We start from the raw sequence: 22,543 nt of genomic DNA on the forward strand, positions 1-22,543 counted from the left end.
CTTTGTGTAGAATGTTTTTGCCCCCAAAAGAAACACTATTCTAGCAAAAACTCCCGTTATGCAGTACAACACCAGACACTGCTTATTTCAGGAAGAATTTCTTTTCTTCTATTTTTTTCTTTTATTTTTCTTCCCTCCTTTCTTTTTTATTAATACATGTTTGAATTATATGTTTATATTCCTTATATGGAGTTGGTGCATGTACCCTGAGACCATAATTTTAAGAGAAGTCAATCAGACACATGTGCTTATATATTACATGGTTTCTCTTATGAGAAACTCAAATTACAAATAGCAAAATAAAATATAGATAATAGAAACTACAGAGATTAATCTTTCTCAAGTGGGAAGGAGATTAAGTGATAAATTTTTCTTAGTGGTACCATTTTCTTTATTAAATATTTTAGAATTTATTTATATATAGAGTTTATATGCTATTAGATTTAAAAATAGTACTTAGTATGTGAATATATCAGAATCCCTAAAACACATTTTCTTTCATTTACTTTACTTAGATTTCAGCAGAAGAAATAAAGGATAATAGAGTTGTCTTATTTGAAATGGAAGCTAGAAAACTAGATAATAAGGTAAGTGGATTATGCAGATTTCAACAAGGATATCACATGTTTGACTTGCATCGGTTCTTTTTGTAGAAAATAATAATGAAACTGCCATGAACTCCATCATCTCAGGGTCACACAGTGCTTCATTTGCTTCTTAGCTCTGCTTCCCTCCCTGCATTTATTTAACTAGACACCATTCTTGTCACTGCTTTCATGTAGATACAGAATTTGTATAGATTAAAAGAGAAGCCGAATACAAGCGTCAGTGTTACTGTGAAAGTCAGGAGACATAGTAGTAGAGTCATCTTTAGGAAAGAGGTAAAAGTCTGTGCTTTACTAATGACAAGTCAGCTGTACTTTTGGCATTTAAAGGTGCATGTTATGTTTTTTTTAGGAAGGGCAGTACCAGTGCTTGCTTTGGCAGCACATGTACTGAGATGGAGGAAGAGTGCTGATACCTAGTAGCACAAATCTGAGTAAATAGCATGGGTCATAGTAATTTGAGTGAATTTTGTGTTTAAGTCTATAGACATTACTTTTTATTGTTTACATTTAACTTGTAGTTTTGTTGAAAACAGACTAGTGTCATAAGTTTATTTTATTGGAAAAATTCCCCCAAAAGAAAAATAGAATAGTATTTTCAAAAGTATTCAAATCTCTATCACTCACCTCCAGTTATTACAATAACTGTGGCCAGTTTTGTTTCACCTCTGTCTGCTCTCTCTTTTCCCAGACAGCATGTCATTTCACACATGAATATTTTGGTGTATCTTGTAAAATTATAATTTAAAAAAAGTCTCTTAAATCTTTTTAATGTATAAATTTCTCCCTCCTGTTTACTATTTTCTTTTATTTTCCTTATACCCTGCCTTCCTTCCTTCCCTTTCTCCTTTTTCTTCTTTCCTCTCTTCCTTTTTTCTTTACTTCCTCATCTCTCTCCATCCATCCATCCATCCATCCATCTTTGGAATTTATTAATCAAGAAGTATATTCTTTTGTCCTATAGAAGTTCTCATGTTCCACGTATGGCTAATTAAAACCTGGTCGTGTCACTTAGCATGTTTCTCCTTCTCTACCTTTATTTTCTGATTTCTGTAAACTGTATTTGAATGTGGAGGCGTATTCTGGTACTCTTTTGAATTGTTAACAAGATATTTTCATAAGTGGTCCTGCATAATTCCCTCAAGAGACTTGTACTGAGTTGTGTATTTTGGGGATGCTAGCAACCATTTATTATAACTAGCTGGATATATTTTATGAAGGATCTGGAAAAGAGTGGCATTTTCACTCTGTCGTTGCTGCTTTGTTTCTTAGCAAGAATACTTCTATAGAGAGAAACTTCTCCCCATTAGGTATTCATTTTGAGGTATGGTGTATACAAGAAATGCAAATTAATGTGTTTTTTAAAATCGCCACATTTACAGTTTTTCAGAGTAAGTTGGTTCCTGAGCATCTTCTAAATGTGCTAATGAGGTTTTTTATTTGCTATTTTTTGCAGTGTTATATCCTCATGGGTTTGAACTTTAATAATTCATGGTAATTCTTGGGGTAATTCTAAATTGTCCCAAGCATGGTCTGAGGAGATCTCTTCTTTTAGAGCTCGAACCCAGGGAACACTGAGCTACGTGCTCAGCCACTTCTGTTTTTTAAAAATTGAAATATGAGACAGGTCTCTCAAAGTTGCCCAGGCTTGCTTAAACTTGCCATCTCCTCTAGCCGCCTCCTCCTGAGTGGCTGGGGTATAGGTGTGCCCCGCCAAATCTAGCTCCTCTTAGTGTCCTTTAAATTTGTCTCTGAGAACATAGTGCTCAACCTCAGGATTCCTTTGTTTTGTTTCATGACAGAATGTTTCAGATGTGTTTTACTTAATTTCTGACCTAGTCTGGCAGCTTTCAAAGCATCGTTCTTCATTCTCCTGGAATTGGTGTTGAGAAGCCACAGTCTAGTGTCCCTGGACAGGTGTAGGAAAAGGCTTTTTTTCAAAGAAGAACCAAATAAAAAGTTAAACAGGTATTTCCAAATCAAATATAGAATCACAGGGATTTTGCTTCTTTTATATTTGTGCTGAAAATCTTGGTTTCAAAATACATCAATGTAATCAACCATTTTGTCTTTCACAAAATTTGAACATCGTTTTGTGTTATATGCAATAATTTCAGAATCAAAATGTCCATATTTTAGTCAACAGTACTTTTGATGATAACACTTTGAGCTGTCTTTGAATTTCTCTTGATCTTTAAGGCATACATCTTTAAGTTGGGTTATATAGTCAAATTCTTGTGTTTTAAAGGAATCATGTCTGTGTGGTTATACTATCATAGTGACACATAGTTTCATTTTGCCTTTGATAATTAGAGATTGCTCCCCACCTTCATGGCAGTGGAGATTGAAGCCAGGGCTTTCACACTGAGCTATCTTTCTAGCCATTTTATCATTTTAAAATTTTGAGTCAGGGTCTTATTAAGTTGCTAAGTGGCCCTAGGTGGGCTCAATGACTTGCGATCCTCTTTTTTCATACTCTGAAAGTGCTGGGATCTCAAGTTTATGCCACTATGCCTAGCTTAGGGATTGCTTTTTACAAATCTATTTTGACTTAAAATCATATAAAAATTTGGTGCCAACGCCAAATCTACAGAAGAAGTTATATCCAAGAAGTTTGGCTTCTCTTCCTATCTGTCCTACCCTGTTTTTTTTTTCCTCCCTGTAGATAATTTTTTAAAAATTGGTATTTTAAATTTGTATGTTAATCCTCCAGTTAATAAAAATCTAAGATTTTTGCACACATATGTATTACATAGGCATGCACATGTATGTATATATAATTATGTGTATGTACATATAGACACACATGTATGTATATATTTATATTTTGTGTTTGTATTATATTCCCCACCACTAGCCTATAGGTAAAAGGATACTAAATACATAATTATTCCACTTTGTTTTTTTCACTCACCATATCTTGGGGATAAAAGGACTTTTTAGCACTTGTTTTAGTGCTAGTAGTGACAACTTGCTGAACTCTCTGAAAGGGCTGTTTTCTGACCTTCAAAATGGTAATGAGCATATTCTGCCTCTCTCAGAGGATTATTTTTAGATAAGTCACATACAGAATGTTAATGTGTTTTTGGAAAGTTAACTCATCTGTGTAGGATTCTGTTATCAGTTTTGGAAAATGGAATGTACAAAGGGGCTTATTTACTTTAAGAGTCTTCATAGAGATGAGGTTAAGGTTTTTCATAGCGTTTCTGTTTATGTGTTTGACCACTGTACATTAAATTTTGTGCCCAGAAGGGAAATAATATTACTTAGCTCATAAGTAGAGGTTAGCTCAAGAAGAAAAACACCTTCAGGGATGTATCTGGGTAATTACTGAGGGATTAACAAGTACTTTTTCATTTTTTAAAATAGTAAGGAATATATGTTTTTCAACATGAAGATAAACAAAAATGAGAAAATTAAATTATCCATTATCTTTCCACTTGTGTTAAGCTTTTATGAGTGATTTGTACATAATTACAGAATTTTATCTGTATGTTTACAGAATTTTATCTGTATGTGTGCACATGTGGAGGATGGAAATAAGGGTACTTTTGTGCACTCTTCTTGAGGTTTGAATATGAGTGCTATGGTGAATTAGAGAAGAAACAGAAGATGTAGTTTGTGCCCTTGAAGTATTTCTGCTTTGCACTTTGTATATCTATATCTGTCCCCTTGTGTCCTTAAAATAAATATCTGATTTGAATGAAAGATACTGGACATAGAAGGATAAAATTGGTAGTTATGACCCAGGTCCATCAGTTAATTGGTTATATGAGCTGGGGAAAATCATTTAACACCTCTGAATGCATTTTCTCACAGAAAACTGCCCTGTCATTTATAGAATTAGTACAGCTAATGTTGGGATATCATTTATATAAGGCTACTTAGTGCTATGTGAATGAAAATGTTAATGCTGAAAATAAGCTGAAGATACACTTTATGGTTTATTTGGTGAGTATATTTTTTAACAATATCAGTTATTTTAAGGAAGGTTATGTGTGTCTGTCACAAATGCCTTAATAATTCTTCCTAGTAGACTTCAGCAGTTTATAATAGTGAGAAAGGTGATGGAATTTGAATTTATATCCAATATATCTATAATATAGAATTTGGCTTAAATTATCAGCATGTTTAAAATGTTGCCGTACATGTTTTCTGAGGAGAATGAATGCTGTCTGTGTTTGTGTCTTAGGCTGGGGCTACAGAGGTAGAAAAGTTGCATAGCACCTTGAGAAGCCCTGGGTTCAATCATTAGTCCCATCAGAAAATATAACCAACAAAAACCTGTGCTTGTTTCAAATATAGGATCTGTTTGGCAAGTCAGACCCATATCTGGAGTTTCATAAGCAGACATCTGATGGAAGCTGGCTAATGGTTCATCGGACAGAGGTAAATATCAGAATTGAAATGTAAAGTTTTCTTTGGAATTGTAACTTGAATTTTAAAAAGATACATATTGATAGAACTATTAATTTGAGTTTAGATTTATAGACATATAAATTCAATATATTCCATGTTTACTTTTTTAACTTTTTAATCAGGATGTGCTACAGTGCTTATTTTTATTTATATAATGAACACTAAATGTGTTCCCGTGTACCACCCCTCATCTAGGTTTACAATCTGGTCATAACTGAGCACACTTACGTTTTCTCTCTCTCTCTCTCTCTCTCTCTCTCTCTCTCTCTCTCTCTCAGACCCACACATGTATATTTCCTCTCACAAAACCATCTTAATGTAGGCTGCCGACTTAATGATTCTTCACCCTTCAGTGCAACAGCAAGCACTTTCCCCCAACAAGGGCAATCTATTCCATTGTATGTGAGAAAAGTAACATTGACTTCGTAATGCCATTCAATGTAACACTCATACTGCAGTGTTCCATACATATTTTCTGTATATTTTTTGCTTTGTTTTGTCCAAGGTAGAGTAAAGGCTCATGTTTTGTATTTGGCTCTTACATTCTTAACACAGAACTAAATTATGTACTTCTCAAGACTTCCGTGTCATTGAATTTCTTGAATAAGTACAGAGTGTGCGAGGTGGATTCTTCTATTTGCTCCCAAACCAATCCACATGAAACACATTTGTCATGAGTACTTTGTGTGTCCCTTTCTTCATATCACTGGGGGTTCCTCATATCAAACTGACTAGTGTTGATGATGCCAGCTGTGGGTACTTGGTTAAGTAGTGACTTGAGATCCTGCCACAATGTCTTGTTTTTTGCCTAGTTAATAAGTTATTTGTGGTGTGGTATTTTGTGTCTGCATTAATTGTCTATCCTCTGTATCTAATAATTTTCATATTCATTGATCATCTTTACTTGAATCAATTGTGCTAAAGGCTATAAAAATGAATTTTTTCTGAATTTTTATTCTGTATTTACATTAGCATCATTTCTTTCATTTCTTCACTTAATCTAACTCAAGTTGTTATAATTCATTAATGCTATTATTTATGCTGTTCAAATTAATCCAGAAATGACCAGGGTGAGCTCTTTTAAATGGCTCCTGAGTTCTTTAACATAACCCATTAGTCTTTAAGCATTCGTTTCTTTTGTAATAGAGTAAGTTTCTGTTAGAAAGGTAAGAGAAGAATGTTAATAAACTGGATGTTGTTCTAAAGGAACCTTGACTCTTCATCTTTGTAGGTTATTAAAAACAACTTGAATCCTGTTTGGAAGCCTTTTAAAATCTCTCTTAACTCCCTGTGCTATGGAGATATGGACAAAACCATTAAGGTAATTTGAAATTTATATACAGATGCTCCTTGACTGAAAATGGGGGTGCATCATGGTAACTTGACTTTAACTTGAAATTTAACTTGAATTTAACTTGAAAATATTTTAAATTAGACTAGAGTGCAGCTCATGGTAGAGTGCATGCTTGCCTGTGTGAGGCCTTGAGGTTAATCTCCAGCAACAAGAAAAGACCATAAGTTAAAAATGCACTTACTATGCCTAACTTACCTACAGTCATAGCTTAACAACACAGCACACAGTATTGTATCAGTTGTTTATTTTGGTGTGATTAACTGAGAGCTTTTGTTTGCTGCCTTTTCGGAGCTTTTGGAGAGAATCTTACTATGTATTTCTGGGCTAGAAAATGATCCAGATTCAAAACTGAAAGTTTGGCTTCTACGGAATGCATATGACTTTTGCAGAATACTAAAGTAGAAAAATTATAAGCCAAATCGTAAAACAAGAGATTTCTGTATATCATACACATAAGTACAGATATTTCATCTACTTATAAAGTTATAAAGGTGGTATTTTTACAAGTAAATGATAGATACCTATACACTGAAGTATTATGTGTAGAGAATACTAAAACAAAAATGTTTTCTGATTCACAAAATAGTCTGAAGAAGTATGTTCAGTTGATACGTGGATCTAATGTTTAATCATTGTATTTTCTATTTTGTATTCTAAAAATAAAATTACAAATCTTTTTTCCTAAGATTTCTTTGCTTCATGAGTAGGTACTATTAATTACATATTTTACTTTTAGGGTATCTTTTCCAGATAAAAACATATGGCCTTAAGAACCCAGAGATTTCTTCTAGTTTTGGGAACAAGGAGAAAGTAGTGGCATTACTATCTCTTATTTTCAGAGAACAAATTACAAAACATTCATTGAACATTTTTGATCTTTTAACTCATTCAGTTTCTCACACTGGTGAGACAATATGATATTTACACATACGGGTCTGATTTATTTCATTTATGAGTATGGTCTTGAGTTGCATCCATTTATGTATAAAAGTATTCAGTTGTGCAGTAAATGTTGTGAACTGGGAAGAAACTGTTCAAAAAAAGACAAACTGATGGGCAAAAGGAAGAAAAGGAAAAACAAAAAATATATTTATATACAAGATAGTTAAGGTAGGTATAGTGTTAGTTTCTCTTAGTTCATAGGTTTGTGCTAATATTGTTTGGACAAGATATGATCCCTGTGTCTTGTTCACTGAACTACAAAGACAATAATATGCAATTAATTAATTAGTGTAACTCTCCTACTATGCAGTTTTGAAACTGTTTTATTATTTTTACTTATTTTTTTTTCTTTAAAACAAAAATTTAATTGAAGACTTCAGTTGACTTTAGCATTAGAATGTCTGGGAAGTAGAGTGGGATTAGAGAAAGCTAGCTGTCTCAGAGGCTTTTTAAAAAATAGTCTTATGCCTAGATTTTTAACCAGAACCATCTCTCTTTGTCTCTTTCATGTACACACACACACACACACACACACACACACACACAAATGATTTTTTACCTGGGGTCATTATAGTTACGTGATTCTAGATAAAAGGCTTTCTTAAGTTCAGAGGTCAACAGACAAAGATTTTTATGTTGTTGGTTTTTTTCTGCTTTTTCATTTTTTCTAGTTAAAATAGTGAAAGGTAACATTGTAAAATAAAGAAAGACATGGAGTCAGACATAGTTAAGTTTTTACTTAGCCCTTTGACCATGTAAGGGATATTGGGCAGGTCAATCTTTTTACTTGGATTGTACAGGTTATAATGTCTACCTTTCAAGAAAGTTAAGATAAAATGAAGTGAAAATTCCATAAATTGTAAAACATGGTAGAGATGAAATTCTTATTAAAAAATACTTAATTTCTGAGATGCATAAGAAAATGTTCCCAGTTTGTAGGAAACTTCAAAAATCAATGTTAAGTATGATTTGTATGGTATATCAGGCAGCACTAAAAATCTGGGTACAGTATAAATAGTAGTAGAGTAGCTATGAAAATTACTTTTTATGGTTAGATGAAATCCAGAACTTCTCACATTAAAAATTATAAATCTCATTAGATCTGAGAAAGCAGGTAAGTTGGGGAAAAATTTTGTAGATCGTCACTTAACATTTTGTAATAATATGTTAACACCACAACAATGTATCTAAAACTTTTTTGCTCACAGTGGCATGCTTACAGAGCTATTTTATTATAGTAAGTAAACTGATTTTTTCTGAGCTTTCTTTGATAAATGTCTTCCATTCTTAAAAGTTTTCAAGTTTGCTGTATCATCACTCACTTAATTCTCTAGCCCTATATTTCTTTGCAGTATCAGACTGTCATACATTTATGATGCACTTGCTATCTGGAAAATACTTAGAAGCAGAGTAAAGATTATAGAGCAGAGAATAAAGTCCGACTGTTCAGTAGTTTTTCTGCTGTAATATGTTATCATTTTAGCATGTTTTATTTCCATAAGATCAGGTGAATAAAAGGAATTATCATGCATGCTTTCCCCTTGCCTAAAATGAGAATGCCATAGTGAATGTAACATTGTGTGGTCTGTGTGTTCTTTTGCATATATACATATGTATATATTATATATGTATACATGCATACATTTAAGTTTCATAAGTTCTGTTGATGCTGTTGTTTAAATATCCAGTAGTACTGGTCTTTGAATTCTTGAGAATAACTAAATGACATAATTCATTTTGTCTCAGCTGGTGATGGTGGACACACCTCTAATCGTAGCTACTTTGGAGGAAGAGGCAAAAGGATTGCAAGTTTGAATTCAGTCTGGGAAATTTAGTGAGACCCTATGTCAAAAGAGAAAGAAAGAATGAAAAAGGAGGCCAGGGGTATAGTGTGTTTGCTTAGCATTCAAGAGGCTCTAGGTTTATTTCCCAATATTATGTATACACAAAAAGTTATGTCTGCTTTCTTTAATAAATAGGTGGAGAGACAGAGTACTTTTCACCTATTTATTAAAATGAGTAATCAGAATTTTTAATTTAATTTTTTTTATATTTCTTGAAGTTTCAGTCTAAATAAATATATATTTTTAGCCTTTAAGGTTTGTTGAAATAAAGTCCTGACCTTATTAAAGCTTAATCTTGCTTATATATACACTGGCATTTACTAAATGGAAATCTAAAATATTAGGTTCTATATTACAGAATTGAAAAATGTCTGCTAAATTGGTCTTATAAAATATTTAAGATAATTTTCTATCATTGAAATTTTACTTCCTCTAGAAAAATCATTAGGACTAATTTTTTTCCACTGACATGTTAAAGAGTTGAATGAAACAATTTTTATTTTAAAATTTGATTTTGAATATCTAGGATAAGAGTCAAACTATCAGACTTGGTCAGTGACCAAAATCCTTTACCACTGAACACAACTGGAATTCTAGAACTTTCCTATTTTGACTGATTGATTTTTTAGTTTTTCTGAAAAATAATGAGAAAACAGAGAATGAAAGACTTCCTGCTATGATAAGAATTCAATATCTAGAACTGAGAGTAAAAACAATCACTCTACCAAATCAACATATGAAAATCCAGAGCATTTTAGCTTGGGTATTAAAATACTTTGTGAAGGGTAGTGAGATGTGGCTGAGGGCAAGTGCAGATTGCTTCTCAGTTATAATAGCTTTTACTTTGCAACACAGGCAGAAAAGCTTTCAGGTACCCTTAGTGCACACAGCCTTACTTTACCTGCTGATTGCCACACGAAGCATGTGATCCTCCAAGACTTTATTTAATTCTTTCATGTCTCAGTTTTACAAAATGAGAATAATAATAGTAACCTCAGAAAACTAGAGGATGTGCATGAAGCACATCATAAATGTTCACAGAAATAAAATAATTTGTTTTGAAATTATACAGTACTGTCAAAACATTGATACTGAGTGTTCACCATCATTATGGTCAGTTTCAGCTCCTTTGAACACCATTACTTGCTAATAGTTCATATCACTTTATTTTTCCCCTGGAAATACTCTATACTTTGTAACTATATCTGTCACTGTGACACAAAACTGTGTAAATCAAACAGTCTCACCTTTCTTTTCTCTGCTTTCAGAGAAAGAGTATTGAACAAGAGCGTGATCTGAGACTCACCCTGTCTTATGTGGGAATGGAGTAAATATGACCCAGTATAGGTACTTTCTCAGTGGACTAAGTATTACTGACCAAGGGTTTTCCTTTCCATTGTAAGAGCAATGATCCTCAGAATGATTCAGATCTGATCTCATCATATTTAACTCTCCATGGAGACCTAGCTTCACCAAATTACAGCCTATGAAATACACTTTCCATAATTCTAAATTATCCAGGACTTAATATATATATTTTAATTGCCTAAGATACTGACTTCCTTTCTTTCTGCAGATAATAGTTTCTGGTTCATGTATAGTGATAACAAGGTAAAGAAGTAGATGAGAAAGTAGGTGTAATTCCATTTTACCTTTTATCATCACTTACAGGAGTTATTATTGAGGAGCCAAAAACTACTTAATTTAGACTTTAAATAGCATTTATGTTTTTTTTTTTAATATGCAGTAATCTTCTTAGAGCACCTATCCAGTGATAGCTGGTATATGAAAGTATTTCTTGGTTCTCTGGGAAATTATCACTTTGTGAAGTAAGAACTGCATATTAAACATTCTTACTTAGTTTAGTTACAAAGTTACTTCTTGATAGGTCATCTGTATTTTGATTTTTATTTGTTTGTATTATATTTAATTCCAGGTAGAGTGTTATGATTATGACAATGATGGGTCTCATGATCTCATTGGAACATTTCAAACTACCATGACAAAACTGAAAGAAGCCTCTAGAAACTCACCTGTAAGTTATATCTTTGCATTTCTGTTTACCACTTAGTGTAGCTCTGTTTATTATTTTTTCCTTTGGTAATGCAAAGAATTTACCACATTTTTACTCATAATGCTCTAAAATTTGTAGGTTTTGTTTAGTAATCAGGTAATCCAAAATTCATGTTTGGGATTAGTTTTGTTGAGTAAAACATCATGTAATGTTCCCAATGCCAAGTGAGGACTCCAACAACATGGAGGAAAGCAAGTGAAATTGTGGTATCAGTCACTAGGACATTCACACGTTTTGCCCACTTTATCTTGGCAAGGAACACAATGCAGTCCAGCAAAGACAGAACAAGATCAGTGTCAGTAGTTGGTGCCTGTACCCCATAGCCAACAGGTCCTTTCTGGCAGCTAAAGTAGGGCAGTACTGGTGCACACTCTTCTGTGCTTCGGTGTTAGGACTGCATCCCTTCTGCTGTGTCGGAAATACTGGAAGCTGGGATTGGAGCTAAGGGGCTGACACCAATGCAAAAGTTCAAACAGAACAACAATGAAGTACTCATTGAGTCTGAAACAGGAAAACATGTTTCCACATAGCTGATAATCCTAGTATAGACTGTGAGGACTCTTCTGTCTCGATAAGAAAGTATGCTAGGATTAGGATCGAGGTGCATCCTTACGTGGCGATGTAGGTGTCAAAACACTATGCGTACAAGACTGCCTTTCTCACTGTTTGTATGTAGAAGTTTGATTTACTTTGGCTTATGATGGCATATCTAGTTTGATTGGAAGTTCTTAGTTTTAAGGCTTTTGGCATTTCATTGGTCACAATAATTAATATCTACAATACTGGATAAACTTCTGGGGTTGAATTGTGTCTATTTATGCTACTTGGCCACACACTTTTATAATTTGCCCTATGACTCTCCTTTCTGTCTTGTCCTTAACCAGGGAAGGATAAAAGCTTAGTTCATAGTATGTCAAGTATTTTAATACTGAAATACTATCTACTGGCATGAATTTTGTTAAGTACATTTGGCCTCAGCCTCCTTGCCTCAGCCTCCCAGAGTGCTGAGATTATAGGTGGGGGCCACCACACTTGGCTCCAAAAGGTAGAACCAATGAGAAGTTGTGAAAGTCTGAATGCTTAAACTAATCAACTACAGCAGATTGGTGGTGCAGGCCTGTAAGCCAAGCCCTGGGCAGGATGACCACAGTGCTTTTGAGGCCATCCTGGGATACATAATGAATTCAAGGCAAGCCTGAACTTCATGACAAGACCCTGTCTCACAAACCAAAAAGCCCCAAACAGCAAGAACAACAACAGAAAACACAGCAGATATTTTACTGTTTTTTCATTTAAACATGTATTTCTGGTAAAAAGAGATAATCTGCTATGTATTTTACCACGGGATTGGACTTCAGATATTTCTGTTTTATGATGTTGTTTTTCCTTTTTTTAAAAAAATGCTTTTGTTCTTTGTGTTGCTAATGCTAGAAGTAATATTTTACTTTATTATAAAGAAGAAAGGTTATTTGGAGCATTTTGAGGAAATTACTTATATTGCAAAAATTGTATTTGGGAACTATTTTAAAAAGTATGCAATTTTAGGAGTGCCTTGATTATTGGAAATTTAACCAATAAATATTTCACATACTTAATATAGTATTTAATTGTTTCAGAGGTGTATTTTGCAACAGACCTCTATCAGTACATGGATTGATTCCAAGGAGAAGGTTGTTCATTGACATTTCTGATAGTGCTCCTAAAAATTAACACTTTGTCTTCCCTTACAGATTGAGTATGAATGCATAAATGAAAAAAAGAAGCAAAAGAAAAAAAGCTATAAGAATTCAGGTGTTATCAGTGTGAAACAATGTGAGGTGAGTTGACACTGACCACTTACAATGTAATGTCACATTTCCTATTCTCCTATCATTATGGTTCATATCAAACAAGTATTTTAGGAAACAAAATCAGTGTGAGCATTGGATCAGCTTTAGGGCTAGAAAAGAGTAAGAAATATTAACTAAATCTTTCAAGTGACTTTTGTTCTGAGATGACAGGTTTTAGCAAAAGAGGAGGACTATTAAAGTTTTTCCTTTATTTTAGGGAAGGAGAGATTCATAATATTTTCTCATCTATTGTTGGGAATGGCATGGCGCAGTGCCTCTCTCCTGGGTGTAACTTCGAAGTGAAATGTAAGAATTGAGAGAAAAAGTCAACATTTCTTATAATAAAAGTTTATGTAAAAAAAAAGAGCATGATTTCTACTTATTTATATGGTATGCTGTTCAGATTATAAGCTCTTAAAAACATGAAAGAGAGCTCTTTGGTTTCTCATGTAAAAGAGTTTTAATTTTAACAGTATGTTGTTCTTCTTTAGATTACAGTGGAATGTACATTCCTTGACTACATCATGGGAGGATGTCAGCTGAATTTTACTGTAAGTCACACACTGAATTTTTCAACATATGCTGTAAAATGTTGCTCTTTTTCTTCTATTTTGTACTATTTAAAACTGATTTTGTTATGGAATTTACAGTGTTTTTAGTATGAACTCCTTTGAGACTTTGGAGCAGTTATCTAGGTTCCTTACAGACATTTTGGCTTCATCGATCAGAGATCTATTCTTCCTGATGTACACTAACCAGCAGTTATCCTACAGTAATTTAAGGAATAGAAAACACTAATCCAACAAACTTACGAAGACCAACCTGTAAGTCTGACTCATGAGTATAATGGTTCATGATTTAAGACAGCTAGAAAAATAAGAATAGCAGTTTGTTTCATGTTGAGGGTTTAACTCTTTAGTTTTCTTTGGAGATACTGATGAGTATTTGTCAAGATTTGCAGAGCGAATGATTGTATCTCATCTTTTGAGGTTTTCGTGGTCCTCAGCCACGGGTGGCCATTCCCTCTCCTCAGTAAGGGTTGCCTTTGTTATCTGGCAGGTGGGAGTGGATTTCACTGGCTCCAATGGTGACCCCCGGTCTCCAGACTCCCTTCATTACATCAGCCCCACTGGCGTTAATGAGTATCTGACTGCCATCTGGTCTGTGGGACTGGTTATTCAAGATTATGATGCGTAAGTATGACTGTGGAAACCTCCAGTACTTGTTTTCTCAGTTCCCCGAAAAGGCAGTTTCTATTTCATCATCTAGTGCCGTGACACAGGCGGTAGGATTAGGGTACTTAAGGGAGGAACTTTCTCTCCAAAATTTCTCTCGTGTTACTTTTTCTATTGTGATAGTCCTAGTGTTTGCTTTTGATCTCTCTTCTCTTGCTATGATTAGTTATGATATGTTAAACATAGTTTACTTACTTTGTAGCTGACTAAAGTCAGCAAGACTCTTCTTTGATCTGGTTTCTTTGGGATTTTAAGTTGTGTATGCGTTTGAGTCCAGATCACACATTTTGCAAGCAGTAGTAAGAACTACTAGTTAATATGTCTGTTTCCTGGTGGTCACAAAATTATTTTTAACACTTTTTGAGATAGGGTCTCCCTATGTAGTTCAGAATGTAGTTGAACTCAGTATGTAGCCCAAGCTGGCCTTGAACTCATGGGAATCTGCTGCCTCATCCTCTCAAGTTATAGAATTACAGGTGTATGCCACTGCACCCAGCCACATTATTTATAATAGTGACTTATAGCAAGTGCTGACGGGTAATTTAGCCTAATTGTAATTGCTACAGAATACTCTGAAAAAACAGTAGAGAGTAGCAAGAGTTCATAGAGGTGTTCAGATTCAACATAAGATTAAAAAAACAAATTTCTTGCTAACTAGCAATAGCAAGTTTAAAAAAAAGAATGACTTAAGTAAAACATTTAGGATCTTTAGTGAGGGGAGCAATAAAATTGTATTGAAGATCAAAGAAGAATACTTAAGTGGGAAAGTCTATCTAATTTCTAAATAGACAGATGCTATAATAATCCAAATTAACCAGAATGACAGTAGACCCCTGGGAAAATTATCCTTAAAATTCTGCAAAGAAAAAAAGAATCAGAAAAGCCAAGACATGTATTAGGAAAAGAACATCAAAAAACAAGGGGGAGTGCCGAGTTTTGGGGAGGACGGCTTGTATACATCTGTAATCTCAGCACTCAGTAGGCTGAGGCAAGAGGATCAAAAATTTTAGCCTAGCTTGGGCTGCATGACAAGATTCTATCTCAAAAAGTAAAAAAGAAGGAGGCAAGAGAGCAATCAAGTAAGAAAGAAGTTAAGGAGAACTTTCTCTACTTAAAATTTATTTTAAAGATAGATTCTGACTAGTACCTGGGCAGTGACACCAGACAGACAGGCCAGAAATAGACTCACAAGTACATTTATATATGAAACAGCATTTTAGAAAAGGTAAGGGATTATAATAGCCATCCAACTGGACAAGAAATGATTTAGTTCCTCATACCTGTCAATGTGAGGGTGCTAACCTGTATAAGTTATAGGCCGAACTGCTGAAACAGACACCTCAAGACACAGCAGCTTTAACAAAATAGAGGAAAGTAGTTCAGGACTGAGGGGGCATCTTGTCTTTTCTCAATTCATAGCTTCCATCCCTAGGTCCAGGGCAGCTTCTCTGGCTGGGAGGAAAAGCAGAAAAGATATACATTTCCTTTTAGAGATATGATTAAAAGGCACCTGACTTCCACACATGTAGCAGTGTCACAGTGCAACCCAGTTAATTGGTACAACCAATGTGATTAATAAATATAATCGTTAAAAAGGAACCAACTGCTGTCTTCTTGTCCAGAACCTGAGCATATTCAGCTGAGAGAAGCTAGGAAGCATGCTCTGTAGCTCAGATATTCTGTGATTGAAGAAGAAGCAGAGGATGACTTACTGCAAAATACTTGCCAGATGAATGAGAAATTCAGTAACAAAAGAAAATCTTGAAAATTCTAGAAGAAAATATATATGAATGTTTATAATCTTGAAGTGAGAAGGTCTTTTAGTAAGACAATGAAAGCAGAAATTATGGAAGATTTTTATATGTTCATATTAGTGGTAAAAAATAGAAAAGGAAACATTCTAAATTCCGTTGAGGACAAATTACAAACTAAGGAAAATACCTTTAACCAAGGAAATACCACAACCATAGGTTGTGTCTTCAATGCATTAAGAACCGCTAAGAATTAATATACAGGGCCAGGGATTAAGCTCAGTGGCACAAGCATCTACCTGTCAAGTGTGAGGTAATGAGTTCGATCACCCGTACCAAAAAAAGAAAAAAAAAAAAAAAAAAGAATTAATATACAAAGAATATCCCCGGTGGAGAAGCAGTGTTTGTGACAGTGTTTTAAAACAGAGGAACCTTGGCTGGCTACTGGGGGTAGGGTGGGGGCACAGCCCTACTGTGGGCTACTCAGCAGCTATTCACATCATACTGGACACACAGCTTGAAGCCACTCTCCCCAGAGTCTTGGGGCCAAATAGTCACACATTTTGCTATAGGAACCTGAGAGTTATGGTGTTTGGCATTTGTACCATATTTCTGTGGCCAAATGGATGGGCATTCACATTAAGTGTCATAAATAAATGCTGTGGATAACCTCATCAGTTGAGTCAGGTTTTACTGCCAAATGAATTCACTGTAGGCCAATGAAAAAACTTACGGTTTTTAGGGCTTTGTGGATTTATTCATATGTTTGTTAGGTGAAATGGTATACAACATTTAAGTAGAAAAGAGTAGGTTATAAAACATGAATATAAATTCCATTTTTATAGGGTAAAATAGTTTTTTCCTCCAATGCATAGTAAAATATTTAGAGTGGAAATTGTCAAGTGTAAACATTGTTTGTGATAGTTACAGATAATCTTTGTTTTATTTTTACACCTTTGTAAGATTTAAAAAAAATTAAAAATTAGCTCATACTGATTTTACTGTGAGTAAAGATTGAGCTCTGGTTTTGAAAGAAACAGTGTTTCACTTTTTTCAATTTTTCTTTTTAGTGATAAGATGTTTCCAGCTTTTGGTTTTGGAGCTCAGCTGCCTCCTCAGTGGCAGGTAAGGTGAAATCTTATTTTAAAATTCGCTTTCTAGAAAAGCAAAAGTGTCGTCAGCCCTTCTTTTGTCTTTTGACAGGTATCTCATGAGTTTCCAATGAACTTTAATCCATCTAATCCCTACTGTAATGGTAAGTAAACAAGTCATGAAAACTTTGAACTGAGAGCCTCACTAGTGTTCCTTACTTTTTTCTTTTAGTTTTAAAACTATGCCATCTCGAGATTCCCATTGGTGTGTCATACTCAGTTTTCTGTTCTACAAGTAGAGAAATTGCACCGTTAGTGGTTAGGGTGGTAATGATAATTATGAGACAAATCAATACTATGATATAAAGGTGTAGACTGAATTCTTCTACCTTAAAAGGTTTGACAGAACAACAAATGACAGTCTTAGGAGATCAATAAAAATCATCATGTTAAAACTATTGAAATAAATTCTCAATAAAATGATTAACTCAGTATTGGAAAACTTTTAGAGCTTTTTCCAGAGTAGGAGACAATCTCTACAAAGAAAAATTATCAACTCAAAGTAAAAAACAAATTGAAGAACTAAATAAAAGATAATAGGAAACAGGGTGACAGTTCTTTTGCAAAAAGGAAAGGAAAAGAGATTGAGGCCTGGGGAAGGAAGTAAAGAAAGGATTAAGATGGGTTAGGTAAATGTACCAACTCCCTACAAGAAATGTAATCATTATGTACTGTAGACACTTACTAAAAAGAAAAAGACATAAAGTAAGTTCAAATTAAAAAAAAAAAACGTACAAGAATGTTTAAACTGCAGTTAGGGATTATGATTAAAACTGTATTGTAAGAACTAGCAATTTTGTATTATCAGTTTAAGTTGTAATTTAAGCACAGTGGATTGATATAGGAAAATACAATTAAAAGTTTAAACCTAGTCTTCATGAAAATATCTCTCAGAGAAGTCTATAAAATGTTTGAAAAAGAATTTTTATAAATATTTTTTAAAACAGTTGTCTCATGTTACTTTTTCCTCATACCATATTCTGAAAGTAGATAGAGTGAACTAACAAAGGTTTGAGCTCCTGTAACAGATTTCTTTTGTGCAGAAAGTAGGAGGCAGGGCATTTTTATTCTTCCTTTTACCTCAGATGTGCAAATGGTTCTTCCTTTTTACCACATTGAAATCAACTACAGTGTCAAGTCTCTCACTTAGTTTGGAGGAGAGGTAGTCGGGGTCAGAATCATCATTTAAAGTTCTAGACAGCAAGCTAACTTTCTGCATAGGATCCTTTTAACAATTACAATATGTATAGCTCTCTAATAGAAGAAGGTGTTTGTTTTTTAAAATACAATATTCATAGTGTGGAAGAACCTGAATCAAGTTGTTGAAGGCATTTTGCCTGGGGGTTTTCTCCTTTGTCCTGTGATGTTTTCCACACTAATTTAGTGTTCCTTTGAAGTACTTTTGGTGGCTGGTTGTGACCTCTTTTATCTCTCTTTGAAACTAGAACCAGTGTTTTTAAGAAATATGGTTCATGTTTATGTGAAATTCGTCTATAAAATACAGTGATTTGTGAGACAGTTTATATTAGAAGTTCATCTAGTCTTTGAATACTATGAACTCATCTGTGGATTGCTCACCAAATAATTCACCTTTTTTACCTTTGGCTTTATGCTCTGGAAAAAGAATCAACCTGATTTTAGATAAAAGAAAATAATATGTGGAAAAAGACCCCAGCAAGGCAAAGACATTAAACTTTCTTTAGAAATTAATCCTTGAATTTAGTTGCCTAGAAATAATATATCATGCTTATTCCTTTAATGCAAAGAAAAGATTTTTTTGGCACTGTGGTAGATTAACTCATGGTCATCTTGTAACACCAAGCTGAACTGAATGAGCATGTGTTGGGTGTGGAAGGCCCACCTGAGGATTGTTGCCAGTAGCACAGAAAGAACTGGAGGTGAAGATGGTGTACTGTTGATTCTCCTGGAGAAGCTTATCACACTGATAAAGAACTCAGCTCTTCTCATTGACCAGTGATTTCAGGTCCTTGCTGTCACTGAGGATGACTGCAGTCCTTTTTGGGGAAACTCTGGTCCTCACTTTGAATGTTCTTCCTGTCTCCAGTGCAGATCCCTCAGCCTGCTGGCACAGAGCCTTCATCTCGTGGGTGTAGATTTTCTAGCTTCCCCCACTGCTCTTGGGCCTTCCCAGTGCAGATCCATGAAACAGGATTGTTTGAGATTTTATCCTGGGCTCTAGACCTCCAGTTGGACTCTTGGAGGATATTGTCATGGGCTTTAAGGCTTTAGCTGGACTCGTGCAGGACATTGCCTTGAGATCCAGGGCCTCAGCTGGATTCTTTGGATCTCTAGTGTGTAGACAGATTTCATGCATTTTTCAGTCTTTGGGTGAGTATTAAAAAATGATCCAAATTATATGTCCTGTGTTAAATCTTTTCCCTTGTAAACTCTGACAATAACAGGCAGACTTCAGTTTTAGTTGGAAAATTGAAAGCTTCTGATACTTATGAAGAAATTGAACTGTTTTTTATGTTATTAAATTGAAAAACAAGCAGAGATGATAGAATTGAAAAAATTATTGTTGCTATAATTATTGACTCAATTTTTTTCTATAGGATATGACTTCATAATAGAAGATCCTGCTTCTAGGCCAATGTTAATATTATTTTTTAACTACTGGACTGACTCCTAGTTATAGCATCACTTTACACATGTACAATCATCTCTTATGTTCTCAAAGGTTATTTGTAAGATTACTTCCTTCTAAATTCAATATGACATTGTCTGGGGATTTAGTTCAGCAGCATAAGCGCCTGCCTTGCAAACGCACAGTCGTGAGTTTGATCCCCAGGACAAAAATAAATAAGTAAATTCAGTATGATAAAGAAGAGTTTTGTGTGTGGGTTTTGGTTTACATTAGAAGTTTATTTTTGTGGCAGATTTCCAGGATAATACTCAGAGATCTCTAGTGTAAGGAATCCTTTAGGGTTTCTATCTGCATCTTAAACCCTTTGTTATCCAGGGCATAATTTGACAGGTGTGTACGTAGGATACAAGTTCTATTAGCAGTGCTTTTTATCAGGAATGCCAGTAAATGTTCACTAGGTTATACTAGCATAATAATTGTAGCAAAAGATCTCTAAATCTCAATGGCTTATAATCTTATAATGATAACAGTTTATTACTTACTTAACTTTCCATGTGGCTAGATTGCAGCTCTGCTTCATGTTTCTTAGTCTTAGGACTCAGGGAGAGGAATAGCCTTCTCTGGATGAGCTGTTCCCATGGCAGAAGGGAAGAGCAACAGAGCTGGAGTGAATAGATAGTAGTTCTTGAAACATCTGCTTAGACATGACTGTCACATCCTTTCACATGCCAGGCCAAGGCTAGTTCCATGGTCCTGTCCAACTTTGTTTTATATAGCACTCCAGCAGGTCCACCTCATAAATAAAGTGCAATAAACAACTTAGAAGACAATATCTGAAATGAATATACCACCATGCTTAATCATTAATTATTAAACATTTACATCAATTAACTAGAATTGATACTGGTTTTATAACCATGTGGTATTTATATGGAACCTTTGGCCATATACACAAATGACTTTTAATCTTGTCAGTAGATTTTTCTTATTGCTTATCAGTTGTAGAATGCAGCACATTTTCATAGTTTTCTTTCACCAGTTACATTCAATGTCAGTAACAGTGTAACAATCTTATAAACTAAAGAATATGTTTTATTTTGTGATGTGAGGGATTGAACCTAGGGCCTTACACATGCTAGTTAAGCATTCTACTGCTGAACCATATGCCAGCCCTAGACAAATATTTGACAAAGATGAGAATACATGATTTCTTCCGGGGAGAACAGAGTTTATAGATTTTTGCAATGAAACATTGCTATAGTATTTTGTAATGAATAGCTTGAGGAACTCCTGAGTATAAAACTAGACTACTTAAAGGACTGTCTGTTGATATGGAGGTACATTAGCCCATATTATGAATTAATAGGTTGTGCTTGAGATTTTTTAATACTGCATTCTTTGCTCTAGGAATCCAAGGCATTGTGGAGGCGTACCGGGCCTGTCTTCCTCAGATAAAGCTTTATGGACCAACTAACTTTTCTCCAATCATAAATCATGTGGCCAGGTTTGCAGCTGCAGCCACACAACAGCAGACTGCTTCTGTAAGTGCTCTGTGGGCAAGGGTGGGAAGAGTGCGGATTGGTAGTTCCTGTTGGTGCTGTATTTCTATCTATTTGGCTTGTCACTGCCAAGAGCAAGAAGCAGCGATATTGTTGTTATTGTTTTGAGAGTACCATCTGTTGTTGTTAAATTACTGATTATTAAAAATAAGACAATGACAGAACAGTGGTTGCATTCATGAATTGTTTTCTGTGACAAAATACCTGAAATAATTAAAGGAGGAAAGATTAGTTTTGAATCCAGTTTCAGGGGTTTTAGTCTAAGACCATTTGATTCTGTTGATTTGGGCCTTTGCTAAGGCAGAGCATTATGGCAGCTAGTGTGATCGATCTGAACAAAGAGAAGAGAGAAACAAGGAGGGATGGGGAGTGAAGGGAGGAGGGCTCTGGCCTTTTAGGGGTACTCCTGCAGTGACCTATTTCCTCTGACTAGGCCCTACCTCCTAAAGTCACAACCACCTCCTGGGGGCTAACCCTTCAACACAAGAGCCTGGGGGCGGTCATCCCAGATTCAAACCATTGCGAACTGCTATCTGTTTCTGTGGCAGGATCACTTACTATACTGAAGAGGTTTGAATTAGCTGACCATTACCATTGTATCTGGATACCAAATCTCTCTTAGCTCCATGCATTCAGAAATAAGAAGGGGGAATCACCTCATACAGCAGAAAGAGGGAAATAAGATTATTCATATAAAGTATGCAGTGCCTGGCTCAGAGCGGTCATTTGATGCATGTTAATTACTACTCTTTAAATCTTTAGTCTATCCTAAACTTAAATGGCCCAAGATATGGAGTCACAATTTTATGTAACAATTCATTACTCCCCAAAAAGTTTTATTAGAAATGACAGAATTGAGAGAAAGATGTATGGTGTTAAATATGTCTCCTTAAAAGATGTATGTTAGTTCGGTAAACAGTTCTACTGCTTCCATATTTAGTTGAACTTTTGAAAATGGATTTGCCACTTACTCCCTTGATCCATATTTTGACATATTTAATGTTTCAATTAAATGAAGGTGTTTACTGAAAGGTTGTGCTTACTGAAAGGTTAATCTTTGACATTTAGATGTCTTGCTTCCATGCATTTTGCCAACTCTTATTTTCTGGTGTGCTGCACTTTTAATCATCCTGCAGTTTTTGTAAGAGCCAGTTTCTTTGTCATCAGAGAAC

The 22,543-nt window shown here is 34.7% G+C and overlaps 1 protein-coding gene across 2 annotated transcripts in view; it reads left to right on the forward strand.

Moving 5' to 3' along the window:
* The window catches only part of Cpne3 (copine 3), a 46,969-nt gene that overhangs the window by 16,129 nt on the left and 8,297 nt on the right, over nt 1–22,543 (forward strand). For both annotated transcript variants that reach the window (XM_005008240.4, XM_063257531.1), the window contains exons 5-14: nt 516–587; nt 4,911–4,994; nt 6,256–6,345; nt 11,101–11,199; nt 12,969–13,055; nt 13,559–13,618; nt 14,127–14,260; nt 17,124–17,178; nt 17,257–17,308; nt 21,220–21,353. In XM_005008240.4, coding sequence (XP_005008297.1) covers nt 516–587; nt 4,911–4,994; nt 6,256–6,345; nt 11,101–11,199; nt 12,969–13,055; nt 13,559–13,618; nt 14,127–14,260; nt 17,124–17,178; nt 17,257–17,308; nt 21,220–21,353 — 867 coding nt within the window. The remainder of the gene's footprint in view (nt 1–515; nt 588–4,910; nt 4,995–6,255; nt 6,346–11,100; nt 11,200–12,968; nt 13,056–13,558; nt 13,619–14,126; nt 14,261–17,123; nt 17,179–17,256; nt 17,309–21,219; nt 21,354–22,543) is intronic.

Source organism: Cavia porcellus, unplaced genomic scaffold (assembly GCF_034190915.1).
Source record: "Cavia porcellus strain 051 isolate PalLab524CR breed Dunkin Hartley unplaced genomic scaffold, mCavPor4.1 scaffold_10, whole genome shotgun sequence".
NCBI lineage: Eukaryota > Metazoa > Chordata > Mammalia > Rodentia > Caviidae > Cavia > Cavia porcellus.